The 18420-nt window shown below is 45.1% G+C and overlaps 1 protein-coding gene across 1 annotated transcript in view; it reads right to left on the bottom strand.

The window, feature by feature from the left end:
• Positions 1–16494: 16494 nt before the first annotated feature.
• Positions 16495–18420, bottom strand: part of LOC108313059 (osteoclast stimulatory transmembrane protein) — a 9584-nt gene continuing 7658 nt past the window's right edge. The window contains 3 exon segments of the mRNA XM_017541316.2: positions 16495–16656; positions 16658–16729; positions 16731–17147. Of these exon segments, the coding sequence (XP_017396805.1) occupies positions 16495–16656; positions 16658–16729; positions 16731–17147 (651 nt within the window).

Here is an 18420-nt window from a genome sequence, read left to right on the forward strand (position 1 = left end):
CCCAGAGATACCCAAGTTTAAGTTTAGGTGCACATTCTTCTGACAGTTTTATAAAGAGGAACTCATATGGGTCTAATAATTTGTTATTATTTTAATCAGCAACATAGTTAATATACTTTAATGCCACAAATGATCACATATACATTGTGAGTAATATAGAAAATAGCTTTACACCCACAAGGAAAATACATACAGTCATGCGTGGCTTAACAGTGGGGATACGTTCTGAGAAATGTGTCTTTAGGCAATCTCACCTTTGTATGAATATCATGGAGTGTTCTTACACAAATCTAGATGATCTAGTCTACTACACACCTAGGCTGTATGGTGTAGCCTATTTTTCCTAGGCTACAGACCTGTGTAACATGTTTTCCTGAATACCATATGTAATGGTAACACAATGGTATTTGTGTATGCAAACATATCAAAACATAGGAAAGGTACAATACACATACAGTATTACAATCTTATGAGACCACAGTTGTATACTCAGTACATTGTCGACTGGAACATTCTTATGTCACACGTGACTGTATATGCATTGTATACATACAGAATAAATAGAATTTTCTAACACTTTGCTCATTGGAAGGCATGAAAGTTGCTGACAAAGTTATGATGTATTATTATTCAATTCCAGAAAAAAACAGTTAGCAACTGGTGGTAGCTGGTCTTCAAAGATGGCACCCAATGAACTAAACTTCAAGAGGACTCCAGCCCCAGTCACCATCTGCCTTCAACTGCATGAAAGACCCTGAGTGTGGACAGCTTATAAGTGAACCTTCAGGATCATGAAAGATAATAATAATAAATGATTTTGCTTTACACCAATAACCAATACAATTAGTCAAATAGTGATTGAGGACAGGAATTCCAAGCCAAAGGAAGGTATAGGTAGGGTTTACTACCAGACCAAAAGAACGAGGAGTTTCAGCATTGCAGGAGGGGAAGGCAGGGCAGGACCGAGGGCAGGGAGCGAAGGAATGGAGAGAGAGGGACAAGGGAAGAAGAAGAAAAAAGGCAGACTGGCAAGCCCACACTGGATACTGTGGTTTCCATGAAGGCCACTAAGTGGCAGCATTGGCACAGGCCAGTGGTTGTCAGACTGACCGTTGCTTTGCCAGGCAACCTTGCTGTGAAAGCTCAGTGTCTGCAAAGTAAAGAAGGCCTGGCTGACAGCGAGTGCTGAGGAAGGCCTGGGAAGGCCTAGATCTTGCTGACACATCAAATAATGTCAACCTCCCACAGCTGTTAACCCCAGCCAATTCATTTGTGGTGGATGTGTTGTTTTTTATTCTGGTCCTCCTTTTTCTGAGAACAAACACTTCAATTTTTTGGGGGGAAACTACACTACCACTACTCAGGTCTGCCATATGCAGTCTCATAGGTGATGCACTGCACAACTACAGAGAGTCCATCCATTTAGACTGTGCTGAGTGGTGCCTACTTGAATTGAGCAATGCCTAACCTGTACGACTGTCAATAACAGCCCTTGAAAGATAGTCCAAGTTGCCCATTGTACTCCTGGTCTAGATGCAGGCACATTATCTGAACCAAACATACCATGGATTTGATTTTGAATCCTGAGCAGAATGTTCATCCTGTTCATCCTCACATGAATGCTGTGAAGCAACTTCCCATTAGCTCCAGCTACATGGATCTCCAGAGTTCTCCCTGGTTCTGTTTTTTTTCCAACTCCAATAGAAATCAAATTCTCTTTTGATTTAGTTGCCCAGAGATACTTTCTCTTGCTAGCAACCAAAAAACTCCAAAAAATCACAATCTATACCTCAAACCTTTCTCAGGGAACCAGGTTTCAGCAAAAGGTCTTGGGTATGAAGATTAAGGTTAGTCTTTATTCATTTATTCATCCAGCAAATATTTTGGGGGTACCTAGTATGTGTGAGGCAACGTTTTAGACTCTAGGACTCAGTGGTGAAGAAGCCAGACATGCATGGTTACCGTCTTCATATAGGCTGCCTATTCAAAATCTGGTGAGAAAGACGACAGTATGTAGGTGATTACAGAGAGCTATAGAGTTCCAAATGGGGAGAAGTATGTGAAAGAATAGAATGGAAATGCTGTGTGGAAGATATTTACACATAGGTAACATCTATTTTAGGCTTGCTACAAGCAAGCACTTTCAACCCTTTATCACAGCTAATCCTCAGAACAGTGCAACAGGTTAAGTACTACTATAGATCCTATTTTACAGATGTATAAACTAAGCTTACATTAAGCATAACTATACATTTAATAATTAAAAAATATAAATATAAATAGAATTTTCTCAAGACTTGGATCTTTCAATGATTAAAAATGGTTCAGTCCTGAGCAAACAGGGAGAAGTTGTCACTCTAATAACTTGGCTATGACCACACAGGGAGTGGTGGGGTATTGGCTTCGGGTCTAGTTTTATCCTGAAGCTTGTGCACACAGTGACTACCTGACAGGTGGCCTTGGATGTTGTGGGCAGTGTGTGAAGAAAGGGAGGAGGGTGGGAGAGGCTGGAGGCAAGGAGGCCAAAGGGGAGACTGAGGCAATGGCCCAACACACAGTGGACATGGAGAAGGGAGTAGCTGATTAGATGTGAGGGGTGGAGGGCGCAGAGGATCTGGGATGACACAGGGGGTTAGGTGTAGGGGTGGGGTGGAAGTGGTCTGTGAGGAGGAAGGATTCAGGGTTGGCCATGTTGGGTTTGCCATCTGGGTCCCAATGCCAGTAGGCAGTTGGAGAAGAATCTCAGAGTTAGATAATCCTTGTAGCTCAGCTTGTCAGCACCAAGAGTCATGTAGAGATCAATATCAGCCAAGGGTCCTGCCTGCAAGCAGCAGATACGGACTCACACAAACATAAGCAAAAAAAGGCACTTTTCAATAAAGTTGTTAAATATAGGAGACTCATGAGGAGGCTTACAAAACCAAGTTAGAATACGGGTGGGAACCAAGGTAGGTGGGGTGGCCAGAGTCAATCACAGGATCATCTGGCAAGGATGCCACTATCACCATTGCCCCTGGAAAGTGGATGCTATGCTGCTGTCACTGCCTCCAGGGCCACTGAATAATAGGAACCACTGCTGCTGTTGCTGGCATAAAATAAATGCATGAAAGAGTGCAATTTCCCAAATGCACTCTTCTGGTGCATTTATATTTCTTAGTTGGTAGAGGCATCTGTCTGAACTTAGGTCACATGGCCCATGCCCAAGTGCCAGGGGGCAGACAAAGCAGACATCCAGCTTTTCAGGTTTCCCTAGTGGGAGAAGGTGCCCTGTCTTCTAGCAAGATTTACACAGTGAATAATTTGCCATATACAAAGGGAATGATCAGAAGTGAGGTAACCAGGAGGAATGAATAAACAATTAAAAATAAAATGTCTAGTACAACTTCTGCAGCTCTCAGATACGCTCGTGTCATTTTATAGATGATGCACAAAGAAAAATCCTGTGGCTCAATGAGCAGAGCTGTTCAAAATCATCCCCAGCAAGTTCTCATGAGGTTGCATGGACCTTGAGGCAACTAAGTCATTGCAATGGACCGAATGTTTGTGTCCCCCCAGAATTCATATGTTGAAATCCTGAAATCCTAACTCCCAGTGCAATGATATAGGAAGTGGGGCCTCTAGGAGGTGATTAGGTCATGAGGATGGAGTCCTGTCAATGCTACCTTTTTTTTTTTTTTCTGTCCTGGGTCGCTTGGTTCCGAAAGAATCCCTAAAAAGTTCCTCTTTTTAGGGGAAAAGCTTTCAAGAACTTCATTAACCACACTTAAGTTTCCGACTCAGTTAACTCCTTCTCTCAAGGACATGTGTGTATCTGGGAAAGGCAATGCTTAACAACTTCCAATAAAGCACCAAGAGTGACTTGGTATCGCCCGTGGAGAATAAGTAGCAGTAGATTGTTTGGGGAGAGGGAGTGACCCAGGTTCCTTAAATTGAAACAGGGACACCATGCCTGTTAGTAAGTCTGGTCCTGGTGGCCTTTCACCATCTTCCTTCCCCATACTAGCAGGCTAGGTGGTCCCAGAAGCCTGGACCCAGGGCTCAAGCCTGGGTTAGACCAGGGAGGTGGCTCCAGGCTCCCACCTAGTACCTCCTTGGGCTTGTCAGTCAGAGTTCCAGTGCCAGGCTGAATGCAAACACCTTTCTCCACCTGCATCACCTAAGCTTGCTCTGCAGGACTTAGCAGGACTGACAGGTAAAGGGGAGGAGGGCTGGGAGAGGGCTACCAGCTCTAAGGCCATTTGTCATCATCTTGACTAGAGCGGCAGCCAGGGTCACACAAGCCTTCTGAATTGCTTATGGAGCCTCCTCTGGGAGCTGAGACACATTAGCTGGGATGGAGCCATCAAGGCAGATGGATCAAGAGGAGGGGGTAAGATACAGGCTGGGATGGGGAGCTGGCTAGACTTAGAGAGGTGGAGTTGAAGGCTACTGGCTGTTTCCTTCATCTCCTATATGAAAAAAAGAGAAGAGGAAGAAGAAGAACAAGGAGGAGGAGGAGGAGGAGGAGGAGGAGAAGGAGAAGAAGAAGAATGATGATGTAGGAAGAGGAGGAGGAGGATGTAGGAGGAGGAGGGGTGGGGGAGGAGAAGGAGCATGTAGTCTTCCTACATCTAGAAGCGTGCTTGGCAGATATTAGGTGCTCAATACATGTTAGCTAGATAGATACATTGAATGAATGAATGAACCAGACCCAGGCCTTTCTATTTTCATCTTGCCCACCCTCCCTCAAATCTCAAACACGTATCCCTCCCCTCCAGCCCACAGGGAAGGTCTGACAATGTCAGGTAGTTGAAGGTGTGAGTGTCTTGATGGCAGGTCCCTACGAGAACACAAGAGAAGAGAAAGCCACAATGGTCATGAACTAATGGTGGAATTTTAGGACTGTGGAACAGTAGTTGAATGGAGTGGATGGCTCTCAAGTGACCTAAACCAGGGCAAGGAATTTTGGGAACCTGTGCAAAGGGGAGTCAGATATGGGTTATGTCTGCTGGCAGGGAGTGATTACTGGTTACTAATAAGCCCTGGGAAGCCCCAGCTAGTGGTGGGGCTTCCCCAGGCTTCCAGACCCCCAGATCTAGCTCTGCATGTTGGTGTCGATCTTTTATAGCAGAGGTCACCCACTGTTCCTTGTTTAGCTCTAGTGTTGCATAGAGGTCCCTCAGGGAGTATATCCATTAGAAGGCCTCTAGTTATAAAAACAAATCCAATTCAACTGGGTTTAGACAATACTTATTAGCTCATGAAGCTAGGAAGTGTCAGTAACAGGGTAGATGGGCCAGACACTGCGAGTTGCTGACCAAAACAGCTATTCTCCTCTCTTTCCCTTATTTACAGACACCTGATTTTGTTTAGGCTGCAGTGTATCCAGGGAAGGTGAAATCTCTCCCCAGCCACAGAAAAGGAAAACCATGACTGGTCTATGTCATTCATGATAATGTCATTTTCCCATGGAAGTGATTAGTGATCAATTATTGATGGGCACATGACCAGTTCTGGCCACTGAGAGGTAAGGGGAAGCCTACTGAGGGGCTTCTGGGAAAGACATTCCTCTTGGATGAGAAAAGATTTATGGGATGAGAAAGCTTTACCTTATGTTTCTGTTTGCCTGTTATGTGATGCACAGAGCTGCTGCAGCTATCTTGTGATCATAAGGAGAAACACTGCTGACACACTGACTAGTCAAAAAACAAAAGTGCCTGGATTATTGAGGATATCACTGAGCCACTGAAGCAGCTCTAGAACTGCCTGCTTCCAGACTGTTAAGTGAAATAATATAATATTCTGTCCTTTCACTCAATTTTAGCTGGATAGGCTGTCACTTGCAGCCCAAAACATCCAATCACTGTGGGGACTTCAGGCACAGTGTAATCAGATCTGGCTCTGATTCTTTTGGATTCTTTGGACTCTGCCCCCTCCCTGTGTCACCTTTATGCTCAAGCTGGTGTCTCTTACAGTTGCAAGATGGTTTCCAAAAGTATCCCGGGATGCCTGTGTCTTGACCCTCATCTGGGAGGAAACAGCATGTTGATTCAACAAACAGCAAACAAAAGTCTGGAGTCAATTGCATGGTTGGGGGAATTCCATGTGCTATTAACTTAGCCTGATTTATGATGCATTGCCCTGATCAGTGAGTCAAAGAGATGAGAACCAAGCAGGCCTAATCCCTGGAGCTGGGGTAGATTCGTTCTACCCAATCAGCATAGCCAGGGTGCAATACAACGGGAAGGGCAGTGTCGATTCTGGGGAAGTCACCACAATGTTCTCTGCAGCAGAGAAGCATAGGTTTTGGGCTCTGCCTCCCCTTCCCTCTTTGACAAGAACATCTCCACTTTGATTTCACATATAATTTCATTTTTAAGGGGCTGCATAGATAGCTTCAACTTTTACTTTAGGTCAAGAGCAGAGTACCTAATGGTGTCTGGGATCCAGGTTCTAGGATCAGACAGACTTGGAGTTCTGGTCTTGACTCCATCAGTTTACCTGTTATGTGACCTTCAGGGAGTCACTTAATGCCCCCATGCCTCAATTTCCTCACCTGTAAAATGTGGGTGCAAATAGCACCTATCCTTTCGAGTTGTGAGGAAGACTTGAGGTGAAGGTCGTAAAGGAGTTAGCACAGTGCTGGACACACAGGACATCAGTGTCAGCCGCTGTCACCGATGATTGCTACTATCATTGTTGTATAAAACACAGGGCTTTTCAAGGTGACTTACTGGAGCCACAACACTCTGCTAAAACAGGTCGGACAAGACTGTACCCAGGAAGTAGGGGCTTAAAGAAGCTCCTACAGAGTTTGAACTCAGATCTTCTCTGATGGCTTTGCTGTCCTTTGAGCCACATCAGGCTGACTGTGTTGTGAGTGAGACCCAGGAGGCTTGAGCAGTCACTGCCTCCAGAGTCAGTCGGCACAGCAGTGATCACAGGCTGGCAGCCACAAACCTGCTTTATTTAGTCTGCATTTTTTCTCCTTTTTAATAGAGTCAATATTTTAAAGAAGAGAAGTTGCACATCAAAATCCAGTTTCTGGTTTCTTTAGAAAACAAAAGACTGGATCCCACTGGGACGTTTGTCCTGCATTTCCTGGGACAAGTGCCTATAGTGGGAGGAGCACCTCTAGGTGGTCATGCTCCCTCCCCCAGGTCTCACTTCCCTCTGTTACCTTCCTAGTGCCTGTCTGAGCTTCTGTTTGGCCACGAGGCTACCCCAGACTTAATTCACTCTTTTTAATTGCTGAGAATTCTTTTTCATGAGAACCAAGGCCGGGGGATTGCAGGTAATTTCCCAGCATTTTCATGGTCCAATGCCTTCCTGACTGCACTCTCACTGGTTGTGGCTCCTTCCCATGCAGTCCTCCTTTGCCTTGTTCCCAGTGGACAAGTTTGCTGCCATCATCACATCTTTACTGAGGCCCTTCTATATATAGGGCAGCCTGCTGGGCATTGTAAGCACTACAAAGATGGTGCCAAGAGGGTCCCTGCTCTCAGAGCTCCCTGTTTGGTTTTGAAGGGAAGGCAAGGGTTAAAGACACACACACACACACACACACACACACACACACACACACACACACACACACGCAAACACACAGAGGGTGGCTCAATAGCAACACAGGTATATTGCAAGAACCTGCAGAAGTAGGGGACCAGCTTAATGACAGAGCCCACTGCCGCTTACAGGCTGGGGTACTTATAGGTATGGGCAGGAAGGGTCTGAGCAGTATGGCTTGCTGCCCAGCAGGATATTGATAAGATGTACTTATGATCAGGTGGGTTGGCCCTTTTTCCAGTGGGATGTATAGGGTTTTCCTTGGACCTTTGCCCAGAATGATATGATAGGGATGTTCCTTCAGTTGACCCCTTGCCAGGTAAGGCATGATAAGAATGTTTATAGAGGCTTTCAAGGAAGTATGGCCCTACTGACAGCTTGACTTTGGACTTTTATTCACCAGGACAGTAAGAGAATTAACTTCTGTTGTTTTAAGGCATTCAGTTTGTGTTAATTTGTTACATCATCCCTAGGAAACTAAAACAGGACATGCTCCTTACTGCCTCAGAGCTTGTGTGCCTGCTACTCCCTCTACCTGGAACTCTCTCCTTCTGACCCGTTATATGGCTGGTTCCATTTCACCCCTTCAGGTCTTATTCAAACTCAACTCTTTGGAGGTGGCTTCTCCAACTATTCCAGCTAAAGTCTCTCCCTTAAGTTACTCTGTACCACAATGTCTTGTTTAATTTTCTTTATAAGATTTATCACTTTGAAATTATTTTATACACTTTTTTAGTATGCGTGTGGTGTCTGTTTCATCCCAAAAGAGTGCAGCTTATATAAGAAGCACAGCTGTATAACCAAGACCCAGAGATGTCCTTTATATGTTGGAGGAGCTCAATAAATATTTGTTAAATGAACTCATCAAACAAAGACTCACAATGGTCAAAAAAGGAAACTTGCACAGGGCCACACCACTAGGAGGCCACAGACTTTTTATTTAAACACAGGAGGTCTGACTCCAGAGCCCAAGCTGATAACTATTTTTTTTTTTTGAGATGGAGTTTTGCTCTTTTTGTCCAGGCTGGAGTGCAATGGTGCAATCTCGGCTCACTGCAACTTCTGCCTCTTGGGTTCAAGCAATTCTCCTGCCTCAGATTCCCTAGTGGCTGGGATTACAGATGCCCACCACCACACCCAGCTAATTTTTTGGTATTTTTAGTAGAGACAGGGGTTTCACTATGTTGGCCAGGCTGGTCTTGAACTCCCGACCTCAGGTGATCCACCAACCTCAGCCTCCCAAAGTGCTGGGTTTGATGCAATTTGAGATGAGTTTCTATATTAATAGGGATGAGACAGAAAAGAGATTAATTCTGCTTCAGCTATTGGGGTTGAGATATTACACAACTGGCTGGCAAATAAGGTTTGGTTTGTGGAGAAGCCCTGACCTAGAAGATCAGCCTTAATTTAAGGCCAGAAGAAATCTCAGTAGAACGTTGGGTAGCTGTCCTTGATTCTTGGTGCTGAATTTAAGGCTGGTGCTTGACAGAGCCACCTCGTGGCTTTTGTGTCCAAGGTCTCAAGTCATTCCTTCTAGGTACTTATTCCCCTTTCACTACCTGATGTTGTTGAAACAGCTCTTCCTTCATTGATTCTGTTAATTCCTGAGCTGGGTTATTTAGTCCACTGGGCATCTTCCCTGTCCCCTGTCCCAACATCAGTCCAGTTTGGGAGAGAAAATTTCCCTTCACAGAATATCTATAAATAAACTTATAAAAGATTTGAATCTATTGGTATATGATAGGATTTAGTTTACAAAGGCACTAGAGAAAAAATAAGAAAATGTTCACCACTGTTGGACATCGATCATTGATTTAACTTCTGGTTTTTCTTTCAGCAGGAGAAAGGCACAGCAGTTGTTTTCTGAGAGGTTCAACAATATCTTCTTGCTGAAAAAGCTTCAATTTTAGCTTTTACAAGTGCTTCAGATCCCCTGAGGGCTTTCTGGGACCCCTAGTTGGTCTACATTTCAGTAGTCACCCGCCATCTCCCGCCAACTGAAAGGAACTTATATTTCCTGGCAACTGAAAGAGCACCCAATGGTCAAAGCTAGAACAATTCGGTAACAAAATAAAGTGGTATTAGATTATAACCCAAAGTATGAAATAAATATCTATGAGCCCATACAGATAAAAAAATAAGTGACTCAATAATAAATAAATGAGGGGAGAATAGACAAATCTTATGTGCAGAAGTTCAAATCATGTATGTAGCTACTTCTCCCTCAAGGAGGTGAAGCATTATTCCCAACCTCTTAATGTGGGCTGTGTCTAGTGACTTACTTTCAAAGAGAAAAGCAAGGAAGGAAAAGATTAACTTCACAGTGAAGGAACCTACTGGCAAACACTCCCTCAGCTAGGTGATGAAGGCTACATCAGCAGTGGCAAGTCATGGTGATAATATGTACCCTTTTTTTTTTTTTTTTTTTGAGACGGAGTTTTGCTCTTGTTACCCAGGCTGGAGTGCAATGGCGCGATCTCAGCTCACCGCAACCTCCGTCTCCTGGGCTCAGGCAATTCTCCTGCCTCAGCCTCCTGAGTAGCTGGGATTACAGGCATGTGCCACCATGCCCAGCTAATTTTTTTTTTGTATTTTTAGTAGAGACGGGGTTTCACCATGTTGACCAGGATGGTCTCGATCTCTTGACCTCGCGATCCACCCGCCTCGGGCCTCCCAAAGTGCTGGGATTACAGGCTTGAGCCACCGCGCCCGGCAATATGTACCCTTGATATGATGTGATGAGAATAAAGTCTCTCCCATTATGGGGTTACAACCTTATTACTTTGCAGTCTGTGGAGGAGTTTACATCTCTGATCTTCCTCAAAAAGAGTCATAACCCCAGTCTAATTACAAGAAAAACATTAGACAAATCCCAATTGCGGGAGAATCTACATGAGCAGTATGCCTCAAAATTGTCGGGGTGATCAAAAATAAGGAAAATCAGAGAAACTGTCAGTGCCAAGAGGATCCTAGGAGATGTGACAGCTAAATGTCATGTGGCTCCCTGGATGGAATCCTGGGACAGAAAAAGAACATTAGGTCAAAACCAAAGGAATCTGAATAAAGTATGGGCTTTATCAAATAATAATGTATTAATGTTGGTTTGTTAATTATAACAAATGTAACATAAATGTAAGATATTAATAATACAAGAAGCTGGGTGTCGGGTATATAGGAGCTTTCTCTACTATCTTCACAATTTTTTAAAAATCTAAAACTATTCTAAAATGTGCAAATGCATTTTGAAAAGGGGGTGGAATCTTACTATCTCAGCTTAACGAGGAGTCTGAAGTAGGCAACAGCAGAGCTGGCCAAGCTAGTAAATTATATTATCAAACACTCAGACTCTTCTCATCTTTCCCTTCATCCATCCTTAGCTTGTTAATTTTTGCACTCAAACCTGTCTTCTCATGATTACAAGATGGCTGCCACCATTCCAAGCATCATATTGACATGAAATCATGTTTAAATACACCAAGAACCATTTCTTTTTATATGTCTTTTTATCAGAAAGAAAAAATTTTTTTCCAGAAGACCTTCCAGAACGTTTCCTGTTGGCTCCATTGGCCAGGGTTGAGGCACTTACCCAAGCCCGAGGAGAAGCCGGAAAAGTGAGAACCAGGAATCTCCTACCTTCACAATGGGAAGCCATTAAGAAATAATTTGGGGGTGGAGCAGGTAATGGTGATGATTAGACAACCATCAGTGTATATAAAACACATGGCTTCTCCCCAGTACACCTGAGTTTTCTATCAGAATTTCTAACACCACCTTCTACCCATGGGGCTGAGTTGTAGAGAACTGAAAATGCTGGTCTCTCTTTTTAAGCACATAAAAGATATGCATACTATTAGTCATTAGGGAAATGCATATGAAAACATCCACTGGAATTGCTATAATTTAAAAGAATGATCATATCAAATGTTGTCAAGAATATGGAAAAACTGGAACCCTCACTCACTGCTGGTGGACATAAAAAATGGAATAGACACTTTGGAAAATGGCCTCACAATTTCTTAAAAATTTAAACTTACACCTTCCCCACTACTCAGAGGTTTCACACCTAGGTATCTATTCAAGAGAAATGAAAACGTATGTCCACACCAAGACTTGTATGTGAATGTCCACAGCAGCATTATTGATAATAGGTCCAAACTGGGCACAATTCAAATGTCCAACAACTGGTAAATAGGTAAATTGTAGCATATCCATACAATGGAATACTACTCAGCCCTAAAAGGGGACAATCTACTGGCATGTGCTCTAACATGAAGAAACCTCAAAAACATTGTGATAAATGAAATAACCCTCATACAGAAGACTGTCTATTGTATGATTCCATTTATGTGACATGTCCACAAAAAGCAAATCTGTAGACACAGAAACAGATCAGTGGTTGCCTTGGGCTGGGAGTAATAGCAGAGGTGGAGTGCAAACCGGTATAAAAGGACTTTTTAGGATAATAAATGTTCTTAAAATGGAATGTAGTGATGGTTGCATAACACTAAAATTCACCATAAATTATCAAACTGTGTAATTCCAATGGGGGGATTTTATGATATATTAATTATAGCTCAAGAAAGCTGTTTTAAGAATACTTATAAAGTGCGCCAATAAACAAGGGCCATTCTCCTCTGACCCTTTCCAATGCCCGCTATCCCCACTCTTCTGGGACTTGACCCAGCTGCCCCCAGACTTAGGCGTAAGGACCCTCAGTTCACACTTGGAAAAACTGAGATGCCAAACAGCTGAGGAATGTGCTGACGTTGCTGTAGCCAGCAAGTGCTGGCGCGAGGACTGGAACCCAGCACCTGGAACTCATTTCCAGGTGAGGAGCAAGGCGGGGCAACAGGAGACTTCATTCACCTGGTTCTTTTCCCCCTTGTCTCTTCTCCCTAAGATGGTCCCACGGCAGCCAGCTGAGGGTGCTCGATGCTTCCAAGTTTCCAAGTTCTTAGACAACTCAAGTTTCTCCAACTGGGTGACCCCAGTGCTGACTCCTCTGCTCCAGACAAGGCAAATTAGGGCCCCTTCCCCATCTCACTTGTTTGGAAGCCTAGGACTCTTCCTTGGATTGGATAGGAGAAAGATTAGATTTTACCACCACGACTCTAGGTGAAAACCACAATCCTCTCTAAACCGTCCTCATCTGTAAAATGGGCATGTTGATACTCCTTTGCCTACCCCAGAGGGTTATTAGGATAGAAGGGGGAGGGAAGCACCAAGCCCACCACATGGGAGTCCCAGCCCCAAGATCTTCTTTCCCTGGCCAGAGAGTAAGATCCTGAGACTTAAGTGTGGGGTTGTCCACAGGACTGGAATCAAACTTCACTTTTTCTCTTTTCTTAGGCATGGTACCCAACAGGTAGTCTGGTGAGAGGCTCCTGAAAGGAGTTGGGGCCTCAGACAAGCTGTCTAGCAACCTCTCTGCTGTTTTCTGTCCTTTGTTTTTAATTTTTTTTTAATTATCATTTTTTTGAGATGGAGTCTCACTCTGTTACCCAGGCTGGAGTGCAGTGGCACAATCTCGGCTCGCTGCAACCTCTGTCTCCTGGGTTCAAGCTCTTCTCCTGCCTAAGCCTCCTGAGTAGCTGGGACTAAAGGCACGTGCCACCACGCTCAGTTAATTTTTGTATTTTTAGTAGAGACAGGGTTTCACCATGTTGGCCAGGATGGTCTCGATCTCCTGACCTCATGATCCGCTCGCTTCAGACTCCCAAAGTGCTGGAATTACAGGCATTAACCACCACGCCTGACCTTTTCTGTCCTTTAAATACATTCGTGTGGTTTCTTCTGCCTGGAATGTTCGTGCCCTTTCTGTTGCATGCTTGGCTCCTGTCATTCTTCAGGTCTCAGTTCACAGGACATCTCTCCCCAGAGAGGTCTTCCCTGGCCACCCCATCTAAGATTGCTCCCCATCCTCTTCCTAGTGCCTATCTCAACATGAAATGATCTTGTTTACTTATTTTTTTAGCTTGTTTGCTGCCAGTCTCTCATCTAGCATGCAAACTCTCTATGGAGCTTGCATAGATGGTATTGAAAGAGCCTAGTGTGGGGATTGACACAAAGTAGGTGCTCAGTAAATATTTGCTGAAGAAACAAATTGTTAGTGGAAACCAAGGGTGTGCAAGGATTGGTTGAAATATGCTTCTCATGATTACCCAGCATGGATGAGGAAGGTTCTGCTATCCCCACTGACTGGGAAAGGAACCTGAGGCTCAGGGAGACCTGGTGACTTCTTCAGTGTCACATAGCTACTAAAGTGGTAGCACTGGACTTAGTGGAACACAGACCTTTCCTTCTCCCCGTCTTATATTCTTTCCAGTATGTAGCAGGAAGAAGATGCTGTTGGAGCCCCTCCCACATCCTCTTGGCAATTTCAGTTCTTCTGTAGGCAGTGAGTACTCTCCTGCAAGCCCTTGTGACTCTGCACCCGAAGGCATCTTCTCTCTGTCCCAAGCACAGGGCAGACAGGAAGTGCCAAGGGTGTTATAGCTCCAGGAGCAGCCCGCAGCCAATGTGTGAAATAATAAGATACATACTGGTTTCTAACCCTTGCTCCTAACACAGAGCTCCCAAAACTCTTGTAGATATAGGTGCTAGGGGAACCTTTTGTTCTAATATCTGGTCTTTGACCGTGGATCATGACACAAAGCTCCCGAGACCTTTGTGATTTCTAGGATGATAGGAGCTTCTAAAACCTTTATAGATGGGGATGCTGTAAGTATTTTTTGTTCTAATATTTGTTCTATATTTGGTCTTTGGCCCCAGTTTCTGACACAGAGCTTCTAAATCCCTTGAAATTTCCTGGGTAACGGAAGTATCACTGGAAGGACCAAGCCATCATGAGCAGCTTTGAATTTTCAGCAACCCCCATCCTTCTGGGATGAGAGAGGGGCTGGAGATTGACTTAATAATTGATCATGCCTATGTGATGAAGCCTCCATAAAAATCCCTGAACTGCAGGGCTTGGGGAGCTTGGGTTGCTGAACACATAAGGGTTCCTGGAGGGTGGCGTGCTCCTAGAGGACATGGAGCCACTGTGCCCCTTCCCCCATACCTTGCCTTGTGCATCTCATCCATCTGGCTGTTCATCGGTATTCTTTGTAATGTCCTTTATAATAAGTGGGTAAGTGTAAATAAGCGTGCCCCTGAGTTCTCTGCACCATTACAGAGAACTATCAAACCTGAGGAGGGAGTCATGGGAACCCCAATTTATAGTTGGTCAGTTAGAAGTGTGCTGACCAGCTACCACTTGCAATTAGCACGTAAAGCGGAGGCAGTCTTGTGGGACTGAGCCCTTAACCTGTGGGATCAGACTCCAACTCCAGGTGGCTAGTGTCAGAATTGAATTGAATGACAGGGTATGCCGTCAGTGTTTGCTGGAGAATGGCTTGAGTTGGGGAATGCCCCTGTATAGTGTTTTGGTCACAGAAGTGTTCTCTGTTGAGCGTTGGGAGTGCAGCAGGAGGAAACTGTTTTCCTACCATTCACAGTGACAGCTGAGAGCTGGGGAACAGATACCCAGATTTCTTGCCACACTCTTGGGGAGAAAACTCTGGCACAGATGCTGCACTATTTTGCAGAGGTGCCCAGAGAGACTGAGCCTGAGTCGTCCACAGCAGCAACCTGTTTGATAATACAACCTGCAGAGGCTTTTCCCCATCTTCTCTTACATCCCTACTCCTCTGCTGGTGCTTCCTGGAATCACGTCCCAATTAAACTACCTGCACATAAATTCTTGTCTCAGGGTTGACTTCTGGGGAATCTCAGCTCTATTCTTCCGTATGCATAGCAAATGACCACAAAGGTAGTGGTTTAAAACAACATACATTTCTTATCTCCATTTCTGCAGGTCAGGAGGTCAGATATGGTTTAGCTGAGTCTTCTGCTTTAGGGTCTCTGACTGTTAGAATCAAGGTGTCAGCCAGGTAGGTCTTGAGTCCTAAGTGAAGACCCAACTGGGCAAGGATCCACTTCCAGGCTCACTTAGAAGGTTGTTGGCAGAAGACATTTCTTTGAGGTCTGTAGGACTGGGGCCTGCCATTTCTTTTATATGGGCCTCACCAACATAGCACTTTGCTTTATCAAAGCATGCAAGCCAAGAAGAAAGCAACAGAGAAAGTTTGCTAGCAAGATGGAAATTACAATTTTATGTAACTTAGTCACAGAAATGACATCCCATCACCCTTGTCACATTTGATTAGCTAGCAGAGAGTAAAGGTCCTGCCCCCGTTCAAGGAGAAGGGACCACACAAGGGCATGAATACGAGGAGGTAGGGATCATTGGGGGCTATTTTAGATGTCTGTGCGCCATACCAACTAACAGACATCTAAAAACTAAAATCTCGAAAGTAGCCATGTAGTTTAGGAGTTCTACATCTGTTCTAAGGAAAGCTTCTGATGTAAACAAGAACACAAAGATGTTCATTACAACTTTTTTGGTTTTTTTTGAGACCAAGTCTCACATGTGTTTTCTGTACATCTTTCCTTTTTCTGTCCATAAATATTATCTGACCATGTTGCACCTCCCTCCCCAAGTTGCTCTGAACCTATTCTGGCTCTGGGGGCTACGTTCTTTGCTCAGTTAAACTCTGTTACATTTCATTTTTTAACTAAACAAGTATTTGTTGTTTATCTGAAATCCAAGTTGAACTGAATGTGTTATGTTTTAATTTGGCCATCTAATCCTGGCAATGGAAAGACCCTGAAGAAATTTGAAGCAGAGGAATAACATAATCTAAGATTTAATAAATACATTTATTTATGTAATTAAAACTGTGGGTTACTGTCAATGAGCTTAGAGGATTTCGAAGCATGTAAGTTCCAGGAACATTTAGAGGAATTCATGATATGAGGTCTCCATCTAACAGGTAGAGCAGTTGGTGCAGGTGAGATGAGCCTGGACCTGCACTTCTTTGACTTCACCTTTGCATGGTTCGTCACCTGTCATCCAGGCCTGTCACGCCCAGTATCTCCTTCCATCCTGACCACACCCCTGTGTAGAAAGTAGGTCGCATCAATGGTAAATACGAGATTGTTACGCAGATGAAGAAACTGAGGCTCAGAGAGGTGAAGTGACCTACCAAAGGTCACACAGGGAGGCGGCACAAGGGCCAAGGGTGCCACTCAGGTCTGTGCAACTCCAAAGCTCTTTCCCCTCTTCCTCACTACTCTCGGTTCTTCAAGGCAGCCAGCCTGTGGTCTATCCATGCTGGAGGCTTGCAGGCAGGTCTGTGTGTGGGGCACGAAGGAGCGCCCAGGGACAGCTGGTGGCCTTGGTGCCTGTTGTGTCTTTGCTGGAGCCGGGCGTGCAGGTGGCGGATCCTCCTCGCCTCCTGGGCTGTGAAGAAGGAAGCAGCGATGGCGTGCCGCAGGCGGCGGGCATAGGCCTCCAGGAGCACCATGGAGCCTGCCAGGAGCTGCAGGGCCCCTGAGGCCAGTGGGGCAGCCATTCGGGGACGCCGGGCGGGTAGCAGTGGGCAGCGGGCAGAGGTGAGGTGGAGCTCCCACTGGTAGGAGCTGTGGACAGAGAGAAAGGGGTTCTCCGGAGGTGGCTGGTTGAAGAGGAAAGGGATGAAGCCCAGGACGGTGTATGCCACCTTGGGAAAGGAGAAAAAGGCAGCGTCAACTGAGGGCCCCTCTGGGCACTCCCCACGTCTAGAGGAGGCTGGTCCAGGTTTCCCTGCCTTCATCTGCAAAACGGGTACAGAAATAGCTTCTGTTTCCCAGGGTTTGAGGAGGACCCAATGAGACTAGGAGTCTGAAACAGGTACTTTTGCCAAATAAAAACCACCATGCAAATATTACTATCGTTAGCATCTTTGAGCAGAGTATTTTAGAGAAAACAAATTGTTTACGGATGTTTGCTCTTTGCTGAGTCCTTAGTGAATACTTTAGATGTTCTATTCCATCCAATATACAGAATTCTATGGGTCAAGCCCAAGAGGAGCCTAATTTCAAAGATAGGAAGTGGCCGGGCACGGTGGCTCATGCCTATAATCCCAGGACTTTGGCAGGCTGAGGTGAGTGGATCACTTGAGGTCAGGAGTTTGAGACCAGCTTGGCTAACATGGTGAAACCCCATCTCTACTAAAAATACAAAAAATTAGCTGGGTGTGGTGGCATGTGCCTATAATCTCAGCTTCTTCAGAGGCTGAGGCATGGGAATAGCTTGAGGCCAGGAGGGGAGGTTGCAGTGAGATCGAATCACTGCACTCCAGACTGGGCAGCATAGCAAGACTCCATCTCAGAGAAAAAAGAGATGTGAAGCCCAAAGCCACACACGAGTTGCATGTTGCTGACCCAGGAGTCAATCTCAGCCAAGGTGGGCCCCTGTGTCCTGCTTGTAAGCATTGGGTCCTGCAGTTTCCATGGATACGTCCAGGTGAGGAAGAATGGTATCTAGACAGCCAGGGAAGAAGGAAGTTCACCATTTGAGCTTTGGAACCGAACTGGGCTGGATTCTGCTCTAACCCAGGGGTAGAGGGATAGCCTGCCACACCCCACATGGTTCAACTGAACGTAGGAGAAACTCCCAAAGCTTTCAGAAAAGATGAAATAACATCAAAGCAATGAGTGGGCCTGGCCAATTTATGCCTTCCTAGAGGATCTGAGTGAGGGCCCTCAAAATTGCAGAGTGGGAGCCCACAGCTTGCAAGAAAATGCTGGAAACAATGGCAGAGCATCATTGAGGCTCTGGAAAGCACAGAGAATAACATTGGAGGAAAAGCCTCAGAGATTGACTCCTTGGCCAGAGTCATTGAGAAAAGTTGGCTTGAATGTTTTAGGAAAACCATCAGATTACTTCCCTTCCCCTTCCCTTCCTTCCCTTCCCCTTCCCTCCTTCCTTCCTTCCTTCCCTCCCTCCCTCCC

The sequence above is a fragment of the Cebus imitator genome, unplaced genomic scaffold, assembly GCF_001604975.1.
Source record: "Cebus imitator isolate Cc_AM_T3 unplaced genomic scaffold, Cebus_imitator-1.0 Scaffold132, whole genome shotgun sequence".
Classification (NCBI taxonomy): Eukaryota; Metazoa; Chordata; class Mammalia; order Primates; family Cebidae; genus Cebus; species Cebus imitator.